This window comes from Trichomycterus rosablanca, chromosome 1 (genome assembly GCF_030014385.1).
Source record: "Trichomycterus rosablanca isolate fTriRos1 chromosome 1, fTriRos1.hap1, whole genome shotgun sequence".
NCBI classification, from domain to species: Eukaryota; Metazoa; Chordata; class Actinopteri; order Siluriformes; family Trichomycteridae; genus Trichomycterus; species Trichomycterus rosablanca.
The window spans coordinates 33163677-33185284 of NC_085988.1; the positions used below are offsets into that span (position 1 = coordinate 33163677).

The following is a 21608-nucleotide window of genomic DNA, read 5'->3' on the forward strand; positions in this document are numbered from 1 at the left end:
TGGGTGCCCTTCCAGAGCTCATGATCATTCTGGTGGTGGGCTAGCGCATTAAACCCCTGCCCTACTCAAGCACCCATAAGCACCCATTTTTTAGTTTTTACTGGAATGGTTAAACTCTTGAGCTGTTAATCTATCAGGCACTATTGTTTGCCATTGCAAGTTCAACCACTGCTTGCTGATCAAGGTGACTGCCTTAGTGGTGGATAATTCATAAAGGGCATTGTGTGACTCCTTAGCTATCTGCAAGAGTCCCTTGTTCACAGGTGAAAAGAAGCGGCCGATAACTGCATGTATGTTAAAGTGGGTGCATGCTAGTCCAGTGGTGCAAACAGCAAAGCAGTTGCAAACAGGAATTGCAAACAACTAGAAAAAAAATGCAAACAATTGTCTCTTAATGGTCTCTCTCTCTTTTTTTTTATTTTTTATATGTACTAGGCCTCCTGTACACATTCACTTAATCACTGTGATGCTTCACTCCTCAAGTGTTGGTGTGTTTCAGGCAGCAGCAACCACACTGAGCACACTTATACGTCGGCACAGTGAGTTACCATTCTTTTTTTATTTTATTATTCCTAGAATTACTAGAGATACACCATACACAGCATGCAGCCCCATATCTATTGGGTGTTAAGTATATGTGAGAATTAAAGGTAAAAAGCAAAGATTCATTGATTATCTCTCAGTATTTTGGTATTAATTAAATTGCATTACACTTGTGATATGTGTCTGTGTGTGTATTCATTCAGGTAAAATGAGGTCCAATCTGCTGAGCTGTGGTATTCACTACAATATTGTAGAACTTATGAAGAAACATGCACTCTCCAGCACAGTGTGTGAGAGTGCTTGCAGACTTCTCTTCACACTTTTTCAAGGAGGGTAAGACCTCAAATTATTACCTCCTTACCTACCCAGATTTTACTCCATTTCCTTACTAGAGACTTTCTGTTCCCACCAGCAGGAGGATGAGTCTGGATGAAGGGACCATGGCTCTGGGTCAAATCCTGATCGCCATGAAAGATCATAGCTTTCTGCCTGAAGTACAGCTTGAGGGACTAAGAGCCAGTCTGGTGCTCCTCAACCCAGGCAAGAACTCTACAAGTGTCCTATATTAGCAATTTTCTGCTTGGCTCAAAATAGCCCATGTTATTTATTCATAAAGTGGGCCTTCTGGTGATGCAGTGGTTAAACACACTAGAACAGGGTTTTTCAGACCTTTTTTTTGGAAGTGACCCACGTTGACCCAGGCAACACAAAACATTCATCAAATTTAACACAAAATGAAATATATGTAATTAATAAAAATGGTGGCAATCTGGTCCCACTGTGGTTTACAAGATGTAACGTAAAGCCTTCACAAGGGGGTGTTCGTGTACAAGTTAATTTCGTGTTTATGTGCCTGTTAAATTCATTTATTTAATTATTATTATTTTTCTCTGCAACCCAATTTTTGGCTTACGACCCAACCAAGGATCATGACCCAAGGTTTGAAAAATGCTGCACTTAGCCCACTGCCACTAAGATCTGGGGCTTCTTTGAAGCATGATACTGTTGGTGAGTCTTAGCAGGTGACAAAGCTTGCTTGACTGAGTAAAGTTTCACCTATGTCCCATTATCTTCTAACTCATGGTTGGTTTTGAGGTTTTATTGATTATCTGGACCTTTACCATTACATTTGTATTTTTTCTCTGACCACTGTCTTAAGTATTTTTTATTGGGTGCAGCTATGTGTTTTATATTACTAATATTAATCAGTCTGCACCATGTATGAGTTGTGAACTAGAAGATAGTAGTGAGGAGAACATGATGCTAAATCTGAGTTTTGTGTCAGCAGACCGCAGTTTGAGGGAGGAAGGTACATCTGTAGCAGATCCAGACACTTTAGATGTATCTTTGAAAGTTTTGAAGAATCAGTGTGTGATAGAGGGAGCACATGCTGTTTACCTGGAAGCCCTAAACAGGGTAAGGGTTAGCTGTATACCTGCAGCCTCATTTTTCTAGTGTCAGCAGACTAAGAATGCTTACAATTATCAAATTTCAAGAATGTTCTCTTAAAACATTTCTTTAACTATCCTTTGCCTTTATTAGTTTACTCTGTTTAATACAATTTGCACACTTTAGATCATATTTTGTATGTAATTTATTTATTTATTGTTGTCAGTTTGCATCTCAGATGTGCTATTGACCTGCCAGGTGCCAACACAGACACCATTGGCTGTGTCTGAGGGAGGGAATAGTTAAAGGGGCTCCTAATTGCTGCTACAATTGTGGCCTAGCTGGTTAAGGTGCCAGCTTGAGGGATGCTGCATGATGCTATGCTTTAAAAGATCCTGTATTTAACAGGTTATAAGAAGCAGTTGGCAACTGTGTGCATGCTGATGGGGTTGATAGTCTGTAGTTATCCTCTGTCAGGGCAGGGCTCTGCAGCCATGGAGACAGTTACAATTAGGAAAAAGGGGAAAAAGGAAAAAATAGAGTTAACAAAACAAATAATATCTAGGTTTTTTAATTGTAATGTAAGAACATTTGCAGTTATAGTCTAGCGGTCAAGGTACTGGACTAGTAATTGAAACGTCACTGGTTCAAATCACACCACTGCCAGGTTGTCACTGTTGGGCCCTTGAGCAAAACCCTTAACCCTCAATTGCTTGGACAATATACTGTCACAGTACTGTAAGTCACTTTGGATAAAAGCGTCTGCTAATGCCTAAAATGTAAATGTAAACATTATATATTATTTAACATAGTGTTCCAGGGACTAATTCCAGTACTTTAGGGACTAAATCATCTAGAGTATAATTGCTACATAAAGCTAACTGATGTAAACAGAAGCCTTTTTTAACCAAGATGCACTTCTGTCTGCATTAGAATAGCCAGTGGGAGCGGTATTCCCAGAATTCAGCCTGCCACCAGCTAAATTAGTGAATAAAAGTATAAATTTTTTGTTGTATATGTAAAATTATGTTTATTATCATATTGATTTGTGCTGTTTTATGTGTCGTTTAAGTAGTTTGGTAGTGATTGGTGTGTGTTTATTTGACGTCTAGAAGTGTCTTAGTGTTTTCTAGCCCTCTTGTGTGTGTAAAAGCATGGTAAAAGTAGATCTGGTTTACTCTGCCTTTGTTTTCTAATGCCTTATGTATTGACGACATTGATGCCACAATATATTTACTGTTTGAAAGTGAATCCTGTCAATCATGTACTTTTTGTATCATCTGTATTAATGTTTGTTAGTATGTGCACCCAAATCCAGTTCATCAGCAGTGAGGAGATCCAAGAGTGTGGGCTTGTTGTTCTGACAGCTTTGGCTGATTGCTCTGGAGCTGTTGATCTCATGTGCCAACAGGGGGCGATAGATACAGTGCTGCACACACTACAGATGTTTCCTCACAAACGAGGTGAGTGTAATGCCTTAATTTTTGCCCTGATTTTCGCTCGGTGACTGGTCGGTGCTAGATTTGCCGGCTCGGGAGCAACTCGGTGTTCTGGATCTAAGATTGCCCGACTGGCAATTAGTGCTATGTTGAACAGCCAATGAGAATGCAAGATACGGTGTGAGGGGAAACGCAGGGGAGGCGTTGAAAAAAGGTGGGACGGGCATAATATAGTTTATATCAGAATACATCAGCACACACAAGTTTTACAGTATTTCTGACCTTATCGTTCTCTACAAAACATAACACCAACGCTGCATTTCAAAAAATATTTATTAACCTTTAACTTACTATAGAACAATCCATGCTGCTCGCGTAGCCAAATTCACTCAGATTCATTTTTTTTTTTTCCTTGATTTTACGCTGCACATCAGCGCACAAATTTTGATCGCTCGCCACTTGTTGTTTAGGAGACCAGTGAAGCTCGCCTGTGATTCCAGTTGGTGATAGATGGTGTAGTGTGAAACCCCCTATCGCCGATCAGTTGTGTAGTGTGAAAGCCACACTGACTTGAAAGACTCCCGATTACAAGAGATCCAGTGTAGTGTGAACTGTACAGTGACCTGACAACTTGGAAAGTCGTGTAGTGTGAACTTGGCATTAGCCATTGCCTTATCAAAACGGTCCTTTACTCTGGCTGTGTTTGCTCTAGCTGTTATCAGGAGAAGAAATGTCAATAAACAGTGATTCAGTATGTCTTTGTTAGACGTGTTAGTGCTGGTGCTACCAGTGCCTGTGCCTAACATGAAATCATTCCATGCTTATTTACAGCATAAAGACAGCTATGAATAGTGCAGGTGGCTCTATTCTTTAAAAGACTTTACAACATTCTATGTGGCAGCCCTGAATTTTGGGTCTGAGGAAAATAAAAACAACTGTTTTACTGGCAGTTGTAACTAATTATAGGAGCTATGCTGACAAAACTGTTTATAAAAGCCAATACAATATTTAAATTGTCGTCAATATTAATGGTTAATCTGCATTTCTGGGTCGTAAGTTGTAACAAGTTTAATTTTAAAATAAAGTAGATTGTAGCTAGCTATTGTATCAACTCATTTGTGGAGTATCACAGATTTTCAGAACTTGCACAAGTTCTATATTTTAATTTTTCATCTTTTTTTTAACATCCTCAGTTTAATTAACATGTACTGAATAACTGGAAGTCACTTCCAAGAGCAGGTGATTTTTTTTTTATACAGACACTGATAAACTGATAAGGTCAATATAGCAAGCTCAAGTTCTGTTATTTGGCAGTATATAAAATAAGTGTTTACATTAACATACCAAATACTATAAAAATGATTTGAAATAGTAGTGGAAATTAGCATTTCATATTATTCTCATACAACAAAAGACTGTCTAATACATAGTAGTAAACTATTATTTAATTAGACCTGAGATTCTTTAGTGCTATTGTTTTCCTGTGATGTTTCTTTTCTTTTTCTTTTTTTTGCATTTTCTTCCTTTTTCTCCCGACTTTAGCGCATCCAATTTTTGCCCGATTGCATCATGGTTCCTCTCCACTAATGCCGACCTTGGCAGCAGCTGTATGCATTTTATCACCTACACTTGACGAGTGCATATGCGGATCAGCACTGTGTACAGAAAGACACACCCTGATCAGCACTCTTTCCTCGTCTCTGTGCAGGCGCCATCAATCAGCCAGGAGAGGTCGTAGTTGCATCAGTTACGAGGAGACCCTATCCGGCTTAATATCCGATCCTTATATGAACAATGATTGGCCAATCATGTGGCCGCTCAGCCCAGCCAGCAGGCAGGGCTGAGACTCGATACGGTATATTCGATATCCCAGCTGTGGTGTTCCAGTGTGTGTTTTTACCGCTGCACCACCTGAGTGGCCCTTGTGATGTTTCTTTAATTTGAAAACACAAAAGGCAGGTATATTAATAACCTAAAACATGGCGTTAAATCATTTGTGGTATTATTATTATTATTAATATAGTAGTCATTATATGAAATAATAGTATATAATATTGTAATAGACAACTTATTTTTATATTTTACAAATTTGTTTTTGGCAACATTATGTATAAATGTCTTTACATTATTGTAATTTTGTTGATTAATTTGTGGGTAACTACTGTTTTCAAAGTAGCTTGTTTAACAAAGGATTCTGGATGGTCAAAAACCCTTTTACATTTGTTGTATTAAAAACATGCATTGGGAGACTCTTATATCTAATTAACTCTATAGTTTGCCTTTTAAAATGTTCCCCCACACCAGCATTACGTCTACAAAATAGAAAATGTGACATACCTTTGTGTTTTTTTATTAACCTGTTAGCTAGAGTGAAATCTTCCCCTTTATGTGTGTAGATATCCATTACTGGGCTCTAAGCCTCCTGTATCATCTCATGTCAAAGAAGAAGCTCTTACATATGATGGTGCGCGTGCTGGTATCTGTTCTAATTGTCTCTGTGAGACAGCATAAAGAGGATGCAGAGATGCTTCACAAAGTGAGACTTCAGATTTTTTTGCAATATGAGATATTTTTGCCTTTTTTTGTGGAATTTGAGAAAATTAATTACATTTTGTATTGTTTGGTCTGTAGGGTTTTCAGGTGCTGTGGAAGCTGTTGGACACATGTCCAAACGCAGCAGCCGAGCTGGATAAAGAGGGCTTTGAGAAGGAGATCTTCCAACAGTTGAGGGAAAGCTCTTCAGATAAGAGATATGATCCAGTGAGTGAGCATTTGTGTTTGTATAAGTTCTAATAAAAACATTAAAAAGTAAGTAGCAATAATACAATTATACCTTAGAATTATTGTCAGCTTTAGTAAATAATAAAATAAGTATGTGCTTTTTAAGCTTACTTACTAAAATCCCTTATATTTTAATTAAATTGGAAATGTATTTGTATGAAATACAATTATTTCCCAAATATATATTTTTAAACAAAAGCACGTCACTATTGTTAGCTGCATTTACTACTTTGTTCAACTTGCCACTGGCAACATAACATCAATAAATTCTCTCCTATAAACCGTAATAACATTAAAAAGTACAGATTAAGAAACTTAAAAGCACCTTTCTATGGCTTTTAGGCTACTAGGTGTTCCCTTTTGGACTCTAATCTTAAGCAACCCCCACAGGTTCTGGACAGGGGCACTTGATAAAGTGTATAAAGTATCTTAAACAGAGTCCTCTATCAAACAAATTTATTACAGCTTTGGCGGCACGGTGGCTTTGTGAGTAGCACTGTCACCTCACAGCAAAAAGATCCTGGGTTTGGAGCGGTCTGGGTCCTTTCTGTGTGGAGTTTGCATGTTCTCCCCGTGTCTGTGTGGGTTTCCTCTGGGTGCTCCAGTTTCCTTCCACAGTCCAAAGACATGCAAGTGAGGTGAATTGGAGATACAAAATTGTCTGTGATTATGTGTTTGACATTAAACTTGAACTAATAAATCTTGAGGAACCTGTCATGAATGTAACCAAAGTATGTAAAACATGATATTAAAATGTTAAAAGGTTTTTATGTTCTTAACAAATTGACTTTGCTTATAGATTTCACTTGTTGTACACAAGCAATATTTACCCTCATGACATATGTTTATATGTTTTAGCTGCAAAAGCTTAGCCGGATGTGTCTGTCAAAGATGGCAGTGGACAGCGAGATCTGTTACCGGCTACTAGAAAGGGCATGTGAGGAAAGGGATGTGGTCATGGCTGAGTGTCTTATACATTTGGGAGCTGACGTCAATAAAAAAACCAAGACAGAGTCTTTGATATATCAGGTAAATATCCACTGGAGAAGATCAGGGATCAAATAATTACCACCATCAAGTTGCCACTGTTGGGGTCTTGAGCCCTTTAACCCTCAACTGTTAGGATTGTATCCTGTCACTTGTGCATCACATCTGATAAAGTGCCATTTAACTACAAAATCCCATTTTGCTAAATGCAATAAAACCAAGAATCTGTAATTAGTTTATTCTCATATATATGTACTTTTGTCAGTTTAATAACAAATCACAGAATAAACAGATAACACTTTTTTTAATGCATTTTACAAAGATGTCCCAATTATTCCTGAACTGGGGTTTGTAGAAGTACTTCTGAGAACTGCCTAAATAAAGCGTTGATGCTTATTTAGAACAACTGAACAAGGTGGTGGCTTGCAACTCACAACCTTTCCATCAAAGATGACATTAACAGTCCATTAGAGATGACAGCATAAAACAGACTTAAACACACTTGTCTGTAACTCTGACAGTGACATAGCTATTCTTAGCCAATAGGTTTTGAGAAAGAAACGGAAAAAAAAAGAGAAATCTTAAGTCATATTAACTGAAAGCAGTGTAAAAAAGGATACTGTGAAGGTATTGCTAGGATATTGCTATGTTGATAAGTATATAAAAACATCATTACACAAGAATATCAAGTGTAGACCTATATGTGTAACTCTGTGTGTGTGCGCAGGTGTGTGAGCGTGGTGGGCCACTGCCGTTGGTTGAGCTGCTAGTTAGCAGTGGTGTACATGAGCAACAGCTGCGAGGCGCTCTGAGCGTATGCGTGAGAGAACGAGACGGACCACTGGTCGTCCTTCTGCTGGCTCGACTGGGTCTGGACCACACCAACAACGCTCTGTGTCTGGGAGGGTTCAGGCTTGGACATTTGGAAGCCACATGGCTTAGTGCACTTCTGTCGGAGCGCAGAGCTCCCCCTACTACCCCGAAGAGGAATAGTAAGTGAAGTAGTGATGGTTTTGTAGAGGAGCTATTTTGAGTAAGCATACCTGTTGGTTTGCTGGCAATGCAGAGTTAATGTTCGGTATCTGGAGATATTTGTGTCTCTTTATGCAAAATAGGAGTGGCTGGTGGTTCACTGGGTAGCACTGTCGCCTTAAAGCGAGAAGGGTTCGATTTCCAGGTGTAGTGGTCTGGGTCCTTTCTGTGTGGAGTTTGCATGTTCTCCCCGTGTTTGTGTAGGCTTTCTCCAGGCGCTCTGGTTTCCTACCACAGTCCAAAGACATGCAACTGGGGTGAACTGGAGATACAAAATTTTCCATGACTGTGTTTGACATTAAACATTGTGAACTGATGAATCTTGTGTAACCAGTAACTACCTGTCCTGTCATTAATGTAACCGAGGTGTGTAAAACATGATGTTAAACTTTATAAATAAATAAATATTCGAAGTAGCATTTATGAGGCCAGGCAGTAATGTTAGTCGAGAAGTGCTCATTTACAGTTGAGATTCGAATTCATCATTAAGGTGTTCAGTAGGGTTTAGGTCAGGGCTCTGTGCAGGCTGCTGAAGTTTCTCTGTACTAAACTTATCATATCTTTATGACCCTCACTTTGGGCATGGGGCACAGTCATGGTGGAACAGAAATGTCCTTCCCTAGACTGTTGCCATAGCATTTAAAGTATATACATTATTTTATATAAATGTATTTTATACACCAGTTAGCAGTGGGTGTGGTAATAGTAAAGATGAATATTGTGTAGAAAGATGCATACAAACATGTAAGTGGTGTTTTGTTGTAGCTTTTTGTGGCTTTATTTATTGTGTGTGTGTGTGTGTGTGTGTGTGTGTGTGTGTGTGTGTGTAGGTAAGGGGCAGTGTCTGGCCAGATGGATAAAGTCCATGCAGAATAGGAGAAGTCATGTTGTGAGCTGTCCTGGGTATTACTCTGATGAGGGGAGTGATGACTCCTCTTACACCTCACTAGATGACAGTGTGTTTCTTACACTTGAAGACAGCGATGGTACGAGTTATAATTTTAACTTTAGCTCTGAATTATTATTATTTTCTTCTGAAACTGACATGGCTAAGATTGAATCTGACTTTACTAGCTTTAAATGCTTTACTTTGCTAGGAAGTGACAGTTCTGTTTGGGGGATGAGAAGTTTCTGTGATTCACCGGAGCTGAGGGGGCGATCTAAAACAAGGCAAGAGGGTCAGCGAAGACGTGCTTCCTCTGAGGCAAGTGATTCTATGACTGCATAATAATGTATAAAATAGTATTTGTGATGATTATATTACTGCTTACTGTTAAAATAAGGGTTATTTACAATCACAGGTAGTTTATTTGATGTAGTAACAGATTTTTTCGTTATAAGCAAACTATACATGATACATTAGAGTATTTTTATTGTAGGTAGCACAGTGGTGCAGCAGATATAGTACGTGCTGCACAGTACCAGGATTCTGAGGACCTGTGATCAGACCTTACCTCCAGTCACCGTCTAGTTTTTGTCTGATTATCTATTTTTTCCAGCTTCCAAAAATATGCAGGAGTTGGTACGGAAGTTTAAATTAGACCTAGTTAAAATGTGTGTGATGCCCTGCTCTGAATTACTTCCCCGTTCTGGGTTTATATTGACATCCAGTCTTTCCAGGCGACACTGGAGTGTAGGGCTGTCGCGGTGAAATAATTTCCCCCTGCGATATTCAACCTGTCTCAATATCGCGGTATGCGGTGATATCGCCATTTTTTTTTTTTTTTTTTTTTTTTTGAAAATTACTTAATTAATCTGGATTTTAGAGCTATATAAACAAGCTTTATTGTTAGGCTATGATTCGATATATTATTGCTTTATAATGACAAAGATGAGACAGCTTTAAGACCAATGAAATGCGTGTTTAATGTTAAATACAGAACAGAGCAGGGATGCGTGTCTTTTCTCTATTAAACAAGGTTTAAATTTAGCTTCTAGGCTAGATATACACTGTGAAACAAAAGGCTAAATATTTTAAACGCACATCTAATCAAAATATGGTAAAAAAAAAATAGAATAAAGAATAAAGTCTGTAAGAGTTTAAACCTGCGTTATCATGCGCGCTAGAAGAACCAACACGTTCATCTGATGTGGTTTAGAGAGGATCTGAGTGAGGGAGTGATGTTCCCGACGTTACCGATGTTACACTAATACACACGTGTACTGATCCTGCATGCGACTTTACAGATCAAAGCAAATCTAGCCTGGTTATTGCGCCACTATTAACTATCTATTTAGTAGATATAATTAACATAACAATATACGTATACTACATTTTAAGTTATTATTCGTTTCAATACATTTTTATTCAACGAAAAAATACATTTAAATCATTCCAGCAAGCCAGCAAGAGAATATTTGCAGGCTGCAATGCCATATTAACCGTCATTAAGTGTTTTAGTACGCCGAGGCTGTTTGAATATAGTCTAAATTACAAGTATTTTATTGAGTGTAAACTTAATTTGATCATTAATAAACTTGCCTATAATTCCTGTTGCGATTGTTTACATTTTAAAACACAAAGTCTGACACTCAGCAGCAATGCATGAGAACAGGTTGCGGGAAAATGTCGCTGCTAGCTCATTTTCATTATGAATTTATTTAACATTTATTACGCCCGTGAATATCGCGGTGTTGCGGTTGCTTGGCATGCCCTGCGGTTGGCTGGTCTATACCGCGATATTTCAAAATTGCGGTTAGCGCGACAGCCCTACTGGAGTGAACTCACCATGACCCAGATTCCAAAAAAAAATAGTTTGAGTGGCATAGCTGAGTTGCGAACCAACGAGTTGAAATGTCAGCTTTGGTGTGCTAGCGTGTTTTACCGCTGCGCCACCTGAGTGAGTGCCCTGGTAAGGCAATGCAAGTTTATTTGTATAGCACCTTTCATACACAGTGGCAATTCAAAGTGCTTTACATAAGGAAAAAAAAAAAGAAGTTAATTAAAAGCATTAAAACATTCCTGAGATCTAGAACCTCAGAAAGACTTCTTGCAAACATTTAGTTACAATTAAGAACATGAAATTCAAACAAGAGAGATAAAAAACATGAAAAATTAAAAGAAAATATTGTAAAATATACGGTAGTCATATTTTAAAAGACAGAATGGTTGCAGGTTTTTCTTTTCTTACCAGGCATGGTCTACACCAGACTCCTGCATGTGTGGCACTACTGCAGTTTATTATAAACAAGCTTTGCCCAAACTTAATCCAGATATTGAAGCGAATTGTTCTATTTTATTTGAATATTTGACTGTCTCTCTAGGGAAGCCATAATGATACTGAGACTGATCAGCAGGAGTCCTTTTCAAATAGGTTGAACAAGAATGGCATATTTCAAAGAGGTAGGTACATCTCTGCTTATCTTTGTTAAATTGGTAGCATATGAATAGAAATAGAATCTGCTATAAGGTTGTTTCTTTTACATCTGCAGGAATGATTTTTTCAGAGAGCTCTTCCCCCGGTGGTTTACTGTCAAGTATGGACAGAGATCGTATTAGACTGCTGGATCTGTCAGGGAATGAGCTGAACTCTCTGTTATGCTTGATGGATGACAGTGTAGTTCTGCAGCAGCTTGAGCATCTATTACATCTTGATCTGAGCAGCAACAGCCTGTCAGAGTTTCCCCCTGCTCTCTGTGAGGTACCGGCTCACGCCACAACTTCACCAGATCTTAGTGTTTGTATTAAACTGCATTTAAATTTCAAAATGTAAAATGTAATTATTATTATACATTCTACACGTTTTAGAGCTTGAGAAGCCTCACTCGACTGGATCTACAAGGCAACCAGTTGCACACACTTCCTGCTGAACTGCTGAGCCTACCCTCATTAAGCATGCTCAACGTCTCACAGAACTCCGTTGGTCCAGAGCTCTGTTTGGACCCATACGTGTGCTGTCCGTGTCTGCGGCAGCTTAACCTTTCCTACAACAACATCACTGCCTTTCCATACCAGCTGGGCAAAGCCATGGAAAACCTTCGTGAGCTCTCACTGGAGGGGTAGGATAAAAATAAGCTATTCAAGTTTATTTGTGCACAACTTCATAAAATACACTGTGTTTTTTCATTCTACTTTGTTTAATCATTCATATTTAATATTCATCCTGATCTGCTTAATTCTGATTGGAGTTCTGGTCAGTCTGGTGTCACTCAAACACTGGGTGCAAAACAGAAATACAATCTGGACAGGGCACAAGTCCATTTTACAAAATGACCAATTGACACCAAGGGGAGATTTAGAGTTGGCGATGTAGAGGTGAGAGGTACCCTGAGTATCAGGACTAAACCCATTTAAATACACAAACACAGTACAACGTTTATAACTTAAAAAAAACCCTTCTATTCTACCTATACTTTTGTTCTAACACGGATCCAGCAGATTCATGTTCCTAGACTGTTGTGTACTTGTACTAGAGTAAGAAAATATGTACTGATGAAGCACTTTTGTAGTTCTCTGTAGAAAAGGATCATCACTGCATACTTCATTCTTGGAAATGAACTGTGCACATCCACATTAAACAAAAACGTTTAGTGACCTGCAGTATATAAAATATAATCACTTTTTTAACGTCAGGTCTCTTTATGGAACAGATAAAGTGGCTTTAAAATTATTAGTCTGTAAAATATATTTTACCCAGCACATACCTATAAAATTATACAATCATCATCTGTGTTTCTCTTTTTTGCCTCTTTTTTTCTCAGGAATCAAATCTCTGAACTCTCCTTACCTCTCTCTCTCCCTGAACTGAAAGTGTTAGATGTATCCAAAAATAATTTAATGATGATCTCTGATGATGTCCTGTCTTTATGCATTAAGCTGGAAACATTCAGCGCCTCCAACAACAAACTTAGTAAGTTCATTAGATTCATTCATGCACCTACATTATTAATCATTTATTACAATTCTTAGTCTGGTTTTTGAGGTTAATAACATTTTTCTGTTTGAAAAAGGTTATTTGTCACCACTGCCATCTAAATTAACAACACTGAAATTATCCCGGAACAATTATAAAAGTGTGCCTGAAGCAATCGTCAACCTACCAAAGTAAGAGCTTATAACTGTCTTGGATGTTAGGAAAGCCCTGAATGGTCATGGGTTTACTTTTGTTGAGAATGACCAGTTATGTCTTCTCATTATGCCAATGTATTAATGCCATTGTTCCGAAATAATTGTTAATTTTGTCATTTGTTAACAGTTACACAGTAAATTTTCCAGACATATTCCTATGATAACATTATCTATGTTAAGGAAAACATTTGAAATGTTGTATGGTAGGCTACAGACGATACAGGCAAATGTAAACCTACACAATCATGGTTTGACTTAATGTTAAAGATCCAGGTTTTTTACAGAATGCATACTTTTAATTTATGATCATAAGAAAAGAGAATATGTAAATCCATGTCTGTTTAGAGCTTCTATCGTATTCTAATATTATAAAACATCCTAAAATTAGCACATGTCTGACTTGTTGTCTGATGCATCTCATGTGTTTAGTTTGCGATCGTTGGACATGACGAATAATAGTATCACTGTCCTGCCTGGTCCAGAGATCTGGGGCAGTGCTAATCTGAGAGAGCTGATGTTCAGCAAGAACCAGATATCTGTGCTGGAGCTGAGAGAACCTGTTTTTAAGTGGGCTCGTCTGGAGAAGCTGCATCTGAGTGATAACAAGCTCACTGAGGTAGCGGGTGCTTTTATTGCTACTCTCTGTTTGGGGGATAAACAAGGAAATCCTAGCAAAACATTAAGGGTTATATTAAGCTAATGTTGTTATAATGTAAACATGATTTGAAGTAGTATTATGATCCTGAGTTTGACACAATTTTTTCATCATTGCTGTTAGCTTCCCCCTCAAATTGGGCTGCTGGAGGAGTTGACCTCATTAGATGTGAGTGGTAATGAGGGCCTGCATTCTTTTCCTGATGAAATTGGTAAGCTGGGGCGGCTGTGGGATTTGCCCCTGGACAGACTTCAGCTTCAGATGGACCTTAAACTTATTGGAAACAAGACCAAAGACATTGTCAGGTCAGATTCATTGTTTTTTTCCCTTGAGTGTATGAGGTAGTTTACTGGTGTTCTTGTACTAACATTTATTGAAATGCTGGGATTATACACATTATACATACACCGATCAGGCATAACATTATGACCACCTTCCTAATATTGTGTTGGTCCCCCTTTTGCTGCCAAAACAACCCTGACCTGTCGAGGCATGAACTCCACTAGACCACTGAAGGTGTGCTGTAGTTTCTGGCACCAATATGTTAGCAGCAGATCCTTTAACTCCTGTAAGTTGTGAGGTGGGGCCTCCATGGATCGGACTTGTTTGTCCACCACATCCCACAGATGCTCGATTGGATTGAGATCTGGGGAATTTGGAGGCCAAGTCAACACCTCAAACTCGTTGTTGTGCTGCTCAAACCATTCCTGAACCATTCTGGACCACGCGGGCCAGCCTTCACTCCTCCCATGACCCTGTCACCAGTTTACCACTGTTCCTTCCTTGGACCACTGGTCAAACTCACTCAAATCCTTACGCTTGGCCTTTGTTCCTGCTTCTAACACATCAACTTTGAGGATAAAATGTTCCCTTGCTGCCTAATATAGCCCACCCACTAACAGGTGCCATGATGAAGAGATAATCAGTGTTATTCACTTCACCTGTCAGTGGTCATAATGTTATGCCTGGTAGGTGTACACTGTAAAACTAAAAGTATGTGGACACTTAAGGACATCTTTTATTTAACCATGGCCATTAAAATCGAATTTGCTTTCCTCATTAAGGCTAGAACAGGACCTTTAGGGAATGTTTGCACAATATTTTGGAGTGTGTGTGAATTTAAGTCATAAAACCAGTTCTTTATAGACTTTCTTGATAGACATTATAGCATTTAATAGTTGATTTTGTACACTTTTTAGCAATGGGTAATAATAAGCAGGGGTGTCCATACACTTTTGGCCATACTGTGTATATGGGTCACTGATATTTTTTCAAACAGGTTAACAACAGCTTGTGTAAAAATGGCAATTTAATTAAAAGATCTTATTGAAACTGATACTACTTCATTTTCATCAACTGCTTTTTCCGGGTCGGTGGGTCTGACTCTACTGGCAGACACTGGATAGGTGCAGGGTGCAAGCCTATTGCAGGGCTTCAGCCATCCCCCAAAATCCAGACATAGCCAATGACGTCTGTGTAGACTCCCAGCCAACCAGAAGCACCGCGGAGATTTAAACCCAGACACCAAAATAAATTCATAATGAGTATGTTTTAAAACGGGATACTTTGTTTTATCATCCAGAAAATGTCCAATGGTGCAACCATCTGTTGCAAAAGACTTTCTAAAAAAGACTATAACATTTATACACACAACAAAATGTTGTCTGATTTATCAAAAGCAGCTACTGATATGTTTTAATTCATTTAATTTTGACATATCTTCTAATTTCCTGGTAAAATAAAACCAGCCTCTGAAAAACTCTTTTTGATCTTTTATCAAATGTGGTCCCACCTCAAACTGGTTTTCAACAGGCTGGCTATAGAAACAGATGAGAACTTTACTAATACAATAGACTGACACACCTGAATAAAAGAAAAGTAGCCTGCTTAGCCAGGGAAAAGTTAAAAACCTCTGCTTTAAAAATTCAGTGCTTGGTGTATTGATATTAATTTTACTCACTGACCATAAACTCTAGCCAAATTTGCCTTTGTGCCTCTTTTATTTAGGTACTTTCAGCACCGCCTAAAGAAGGCTGTTCCATATTACCGGATGAAGCTGATAGTGGTGGGAACTACAGGCAGTGGAAAGACCACACTGATCCATCAGCTAATGAAGCTCAAACGTTCCCAGTGGTACTGTGGCACACATATCTCCAGCATCACCATCAAAGACTGGACCATCCGAAACTACAAGAAAAACATGGTCTTGAACTTTTGGGACTTCTCAGGTTTGATTCTCATGTAAAAATTAACCTTAATTGTGTTAATTATCGCTGAAAATGTCCTAATGTGTACTAATTGTTCTAATGTGGCTTGTGGTCCTGCAGGTGGAGAGAAGTACAGTGGCTCTCACCCTCACTTTATGAGCTCTCGAGCTCTCTACTTGGTACTGTATGACCTGAGTAAGGGAGTCAGTGAGTTGGATGCAGTCAGACCCTGGCTCTTTAACATCAAAGTGAGTTAAGATTATTGATCTGTTTTTTTTTTTCAGTGCCACCCTGATATTATTCCTGCTTAAAATGTTGAAGACGTTACACTTACATGGCACGGTGGTCAAACATGTTAGCATACCACTGTAAAGTGTTTGAAGTTCAAATATTAACTTGTGTGGAGCAGTCTAATGCTCTTGCTCACCACCTCTGACTTGAGCTTTTGAGTTGGTATCTCAGCTCTGCCATCGGCCAGCTGGGTGGCTACTGTTGGCAATTGTGCCTCTGCTAGCTGGTCATTGATGCATGCACAGAAATGGTAAATAATGAAGAGCAGTATGTAACTCTTTGTACACAATACTGATCACTATGTGAACCCACCTTATGAAGGTAAAAAAGTGGTTGGTTACATTCATTGAAGGGTGTGTGTGTGTGTGTTAGATATGGCCCTCTGCTGTCAGATTAGGGGTCTGCAGCAGTATAAAAGATACAACTGGGTAATCAGATATGACTTGATTTGGGGGTAAAGGGAAAATGCAGAAATGTAGTAGCAGTAATAATAATAATATTAATAATATAAATTATTCTCATTGTCTTAATCTGCTCTCTGTGTTTTTTTCCACATAGGCTTTAGCCCCTCTCTCCCCTGTAATTCTGGTTGGCACTCATCTGGATGAGTGTGAAGAGGGTTTGTTGCTTCAGTGCGAGCATAAGCTCCGTGACGAAGTGCTGTCCATGCCCGGTTTCCCAACCATTAGAGAAAACTTCATGCTCTGTGCCTGTGAGGAGTCCGTCCTGATCAGCAGACTTCGCAAGGTCATCGTCAGAGAGGCCAGCGACTTTAAGGTGATGCAGAAAGAGTGTTAAATTATTATTTTTTTGCAGTGTAAATGCAGACATGTGGAAAGATGTTTTGAGTAATGATTTGAATGATTTATCTGGCTCGTGGTGCTTCTCAATTAAGTTGCTGACCTACAATTCTGTGAACAGATGCAATACTAGAAAATCTGTCAAAGTTTTGGGTATTTTAAGTGCAAACATAATTGATTGGTTAGTCTGTGTTTGAATAGCACACTCTCAGTGCCGTGGATGCTATGTGTTTGAATAGGTCTTTAATCTGACATGTAATACCTCAGTTTTATAGAATGCCTTTATTTGTCATATATACTGTGCATATACAGGCGTACTAATACAACAACATTTTTTCGTCGCATACCCCAGCTTGTTGGGAAGCTGGGGTCAGAGCGCAGGGTCAGCCATTATACGGCGCCCCTGAAGAAGAGAGGGTTGAGGGCCTTGCTCAAGGGCCCAACAGTGCATGGCTGCACGGCAGATTTGGGATTCGAACTCTAAACCTTTCAGTTGATAGCCCAAAGCTCTACAGACTAGGCTACCACTGTCTGAATTAGGTAGAAGAAAGTTACATGCCTTTCAGTCTTTTATGTCGTTTACACAGTTGACAGTTTTGTAAAAAGTTATGCTTAAAGTAGGACATACTAAAAGTAGGCAAACAGATAGACCACTGATTAAATGTATTTTTATAGTATTTGTTACTGAACATCATTTTTATGTGTGCGACACTGGAATTATATGTCCAGATCCAAGGGCAGCCAGTGATGGGGCAGCTGGTTCCTGATTCTTATGTTGAGCTGGAGAGGAGGATTCTGCAAGAGAAAAATCGTGTGCTTGCTGAATTTCCTGTGCTTAGACACCAGCGTCTTATTGAGCTTATTGAGGAGAGCCAGCTGCAGTTGGAGGAGGGAGAACTTGCTCATGCCATTCGCTTTCTAAGTGAGACTGGTAAGCAATACTTGTACAGTGTCTTTCTTTAAGCTGCCTCATCATGTTATCACACCAAAGGATTTTAAATTATTAAAAAATATATTTTCAAAAGGAAACATGATTTGCCCCTTATATTTTGTAAAACAATTTTTTTTTCTAACAAGACAGTTATCCAACACTAACTTTTTAAAAAAATTGGTTGCACCACCCAAGTAGCAAAGACTGCAATTAAATGTGTTATTTAATTTACATTTGTGTTGTTACAGTGTATCACAAAAGTGAGTACACCCCTCACATTTCTGCAAATATTTCATTATATCTTTTCATGGGACAACACTATAGACATGAAACTTGGATATAACTTAGAGTAGTCAGTGTACAGCTTGTATAGCAGTGTAGATTTACTGTCTTCTGAAAATAACTCAACACACAGCCATTAATGTCTAAATAGCTGGCAACATAAGTGAGTACACCCCACAGTGAACATGTCCAAATTGTGCCCAAATGTGTCGTTGTCCCTCCCTGGTGTCATGTGTCAAGGTCCCAGGTGTAAATGGGGAGCAGGGCTGTTAAATTTGGTGTTTTGGGTACAATTCTCTCATACTGGCCACTGGATATTCAACATGGCACCTCATGGCAAAGAACTCTCTGAGGATGTGAGAAATAGAATTGTTGCTCTCCACAAAGATGGCCTGGGCTATAAGAAGATTGCTAACACCCTGAAACTGAGCTACAGCATGGTGGCCAAGGTCATACAGCGGTTTTCCAGGACAGGTTCCACTCGGAACAGGCTTCGCCAGGGTCGACCAAAGAAGTTGAGTCCACGTGTTCGGCGTCATATCCAGAGGTTGGCTTTAAAAAATAGACACACGAGTGCTGCCAGCATTGCTGCAGAGGTTGAAGACGTGGGAGGTCAGCCTGTCAGTGCTCAGACCATACGCCGCACACTGCATCAACTCGGTCTGCATGGTCGTCATCCCAGAAGGAAGCTGACGCATAAGAAAGCCCGCAAACAGTTTGCTGAAGACAAGCAGTCCAAGAACATGGATTACTGGAATGCCCTGTGGTCTGACGAGACCAAGATGAACTTGTTTGGCTCAGATGGTGTCCAGCATGTGTGGCGGTGCCCTGGTGAGAAGTACCAAGACAACTGTATCTTGCCTACAGTCAAGCATGGTGGTGGTAGCATCATGGTCTTGGGCTGCATGAGTGCTACTGGCACTGGGGAGCTGCAGTTCATTGAGGGAAACATGAATTCCAACATGTACTGTGACATTCTGAAACAGAGCATGATCCCCTCCCTTCGAAAACTGGGCCTCATGGCAGTTTTCCAACAGGATAACGACCCCAAACACAACCTCCAAGATGACAACTGCCTTGCTGAGGAAGCTGAAGGTAAAGGTGATGGACTAAACCCAATTGAGCACCTGTGGCGCATCCTCAAGTGGAAGGTGGAGGAGTTCAAGGTGTCTAACATCCACCAGCTCCGTGATGTCATCATGGAGGAGTGGAAGAGGATTCCAGTAGCAACCTGTGCAGCTCTGGTGAATTCCATGCCCAGGAGGGTTAAGGCAGTGCTGGATAATAATGGTGGTCACACAAAATATTGACACTTTGGGCACAATTTGGACATGTTCACTGTGGGGTGTACTCACTTATGTTGCCAGCCATTTAGACATTTATGGCTGTGTGTTGAGTTATTTTCAGAAGACAGTAAATCTACACTGCTATACAAGCTGTACACTGACTACTCTAAGTTATATCCAAGTTTCATGTCTATAGTGTTGTCCCATGAAAAGATATAATGAAATATTTGCAGAAATGTGAGGGGTGTACTCACTTTTGTGATACACTGTATAAACTACTTTTTTTATGCTTCACATTACTTGCCTGTGAAGAAATCTGAGCTCACCTTCCTTTTTAGAACTTGGCAATGAACTACTTATTTTAGGCCCTGCTACAGATTTTTATTTTTTGAGTTTGAGTCAAAAGACTCCAAAACTTTATTATTAAATAACATAATTAAATGTTTACATGTATATATTTATGTGTGTGTGTGTGTGTGTGTGTGTGTGTGTGTGTATGCATGTAAAATTCTAGGTGTACTCCTGCACTTTGATGACCCTGCATTCCAACTTCAAGATTTGTATTTCATCGATCCACAGTGGCTGTGCAACATAATTACTCAGGTCACACACAAACTGTCAAATCACATAAAAAGATCACAAAATCACTAGTTTATCAGGTTGATCTATTGGTCATTTCTTCAGAAGCACCTACCTTTATCACTATGCATATTTTGCAGATATGCAGTTACTAACTGTATGTACCTATCTGTTTTTTTATTATTATTACTTATTTATTAGGATTTTAACGTCGTGTTTTACACACTTTGCTTAGATTCATAACAGAAATGGTAGTTCCTCGATACACAAGATTCACAAGTTTAATATCAAACACAGTCATGGACAATTTTATATCTCCAATTTACCTCACTGCATGTCTTTGGACTGTGGGAGGAAACCGGGGCTCCCGGAGGAAACCCACGCAGACACGGGTAGAACATACAAACTCCACAAATAAAAAGAACCCGGACCACCCCACCTGGGAATAAAACCCAGGACTTTCTTGCTGTGAGGCAACAGTGCTTCCCACCAAGCCACCCTGCATCTATCTGTTGATATGCACAAACTTTCACTTCATTCATGATAACTTTACCATCAAGATCACTCTTGATAGTATTTTGGGTATGTGTATTTTTTTTTTTTTTTTCAATAATATATGTGTCAGGTGTTGTGGTCAAGAGACTCCAATCTCTTACACTATGGCTATTAAAGTAATACAAAAACCAATAAAGGAAAACTTCAGAGACTGGATTCAGTTAAAGAGAAAAAGGCTCCATACTTTATTTTAGATATGATCATAACTGGGCATCAATTTGAAGAATGTGCAAAGTCACTGGTTTGAATTTTGTGTTTGGATATTTGGTTGTAGATCCTGACTCTAAGAAGCCTATGTGAGAGTCCCAGAGGAGTGGTGCAGCACTCAGTGGTGGAGAGATTCCTCAATGAGAGCCGCTGTTTTCCCAAGGAACAGCTCATGCAGTACTTTAAACTGCTGGAGAAGTTCCAAATTGCTCTGCCTTTTGGGGATAAACAACTGCTGGTGCCCAGCAGGTAAATACTTTACTATTTACAAAAAATGCATTACAAATAGCTCCGTAGGTGTAATTGAGTAAATGGGTGTGTGATGCCTAGCAATAGACTGGAGACTTGTCTATGGTATATTTCCATCTTGCGCTAAGTGTTTTTGGTAGGTTCTGGACTCTCTCTAAACTTTGTTTAAAAAAATTACTACAATAAAAGGTAAACATTGGATACTAGAAACTAGAATACAAAAAGAGTTTGGGTTGTTTGAGATGTTGTTTTCTCATGAGGTTGTTAGCGTCAGGGGAAATTCATTGACCGTCTTGACTAGGATTAGTCCAAGTCGCATCCTGTGTG

General features: G+C 39.2%; 1 protein-coding gene across 1 annotated transcript in view; it reads left to right on the forward strand.

Moving 5' to 3' along the window:
• lrrk2 (leucine-rich repeat kinase 2) overlaps nt 1-21608 on the forward strand; it is a 56992-nt gene that overhangs the window by 13010 nt on the left and 22374 nt on the right. Inside the window, exons 11-35 of the mRNA XM_062991612.1 lie at nt 436-539; nt 747-876; nt 956-1083; nt 1832-1959; nt 3251-3395; nt 5768-5907; nt 6003-6131; nt 7011-7181; nt 7867-8131; nt 9002-9157; nt 9269-9379; nt 10287-10312; nt 11472-11514; nt 11604-11812; nt 11920-12170; nt 12873-13021; nt 13122-13215; nt 13669-13855; nt 14018-14199; nt 15902-16122; nt 16222-16349; nt 16951-17169; nt 17922-18123; nt 20206-20294; nt 21100-21281. Coding sequence (XP_062847682.1) covers nt 436-539; nt 747-876; nt 956-1083; nt 1832-1959; nt 3251-3395; nt 5768-5907; nt 6003-6131; nt 7011-7181; nt 7867-8131; nt 9002-9157; nt 9269-9379; nt 10287-10312; nt 11472-11514; nt 11604-11812; nt 11920-12170; nt 12873-13021; nt 13122-13215; nt 13669-13855; nt 14018-14199; nt 15902-16122; nt 16222-16349; nt 16951-17169; nt 17922-18123; nt 20206-20294; nt 21100-21281 — 3789 coding nt within the window. The remainder of the gene's footprint in view (nt 1-435; nt 540-746; nt 877-955; nt 1084-1831; nt 1960-3250; nt 3396-5767; nt 5908-6002; nt 6132-7010; nt 7182-7866; nt 8132-9001; nt 9158-9268; nt 9380-10286; nt 10313-11471; nt 11515-11603; nt 11813-11919; nt 12171-12872; nt 13022-13121; nt 13216-13668; nt 13856-14017; nt 14200-15901; nt 16123-16221; nt 16350-16950; nt 17170-17921; nt 18124-20205; nt 20295-21099; nt 21282-21608) is intronic.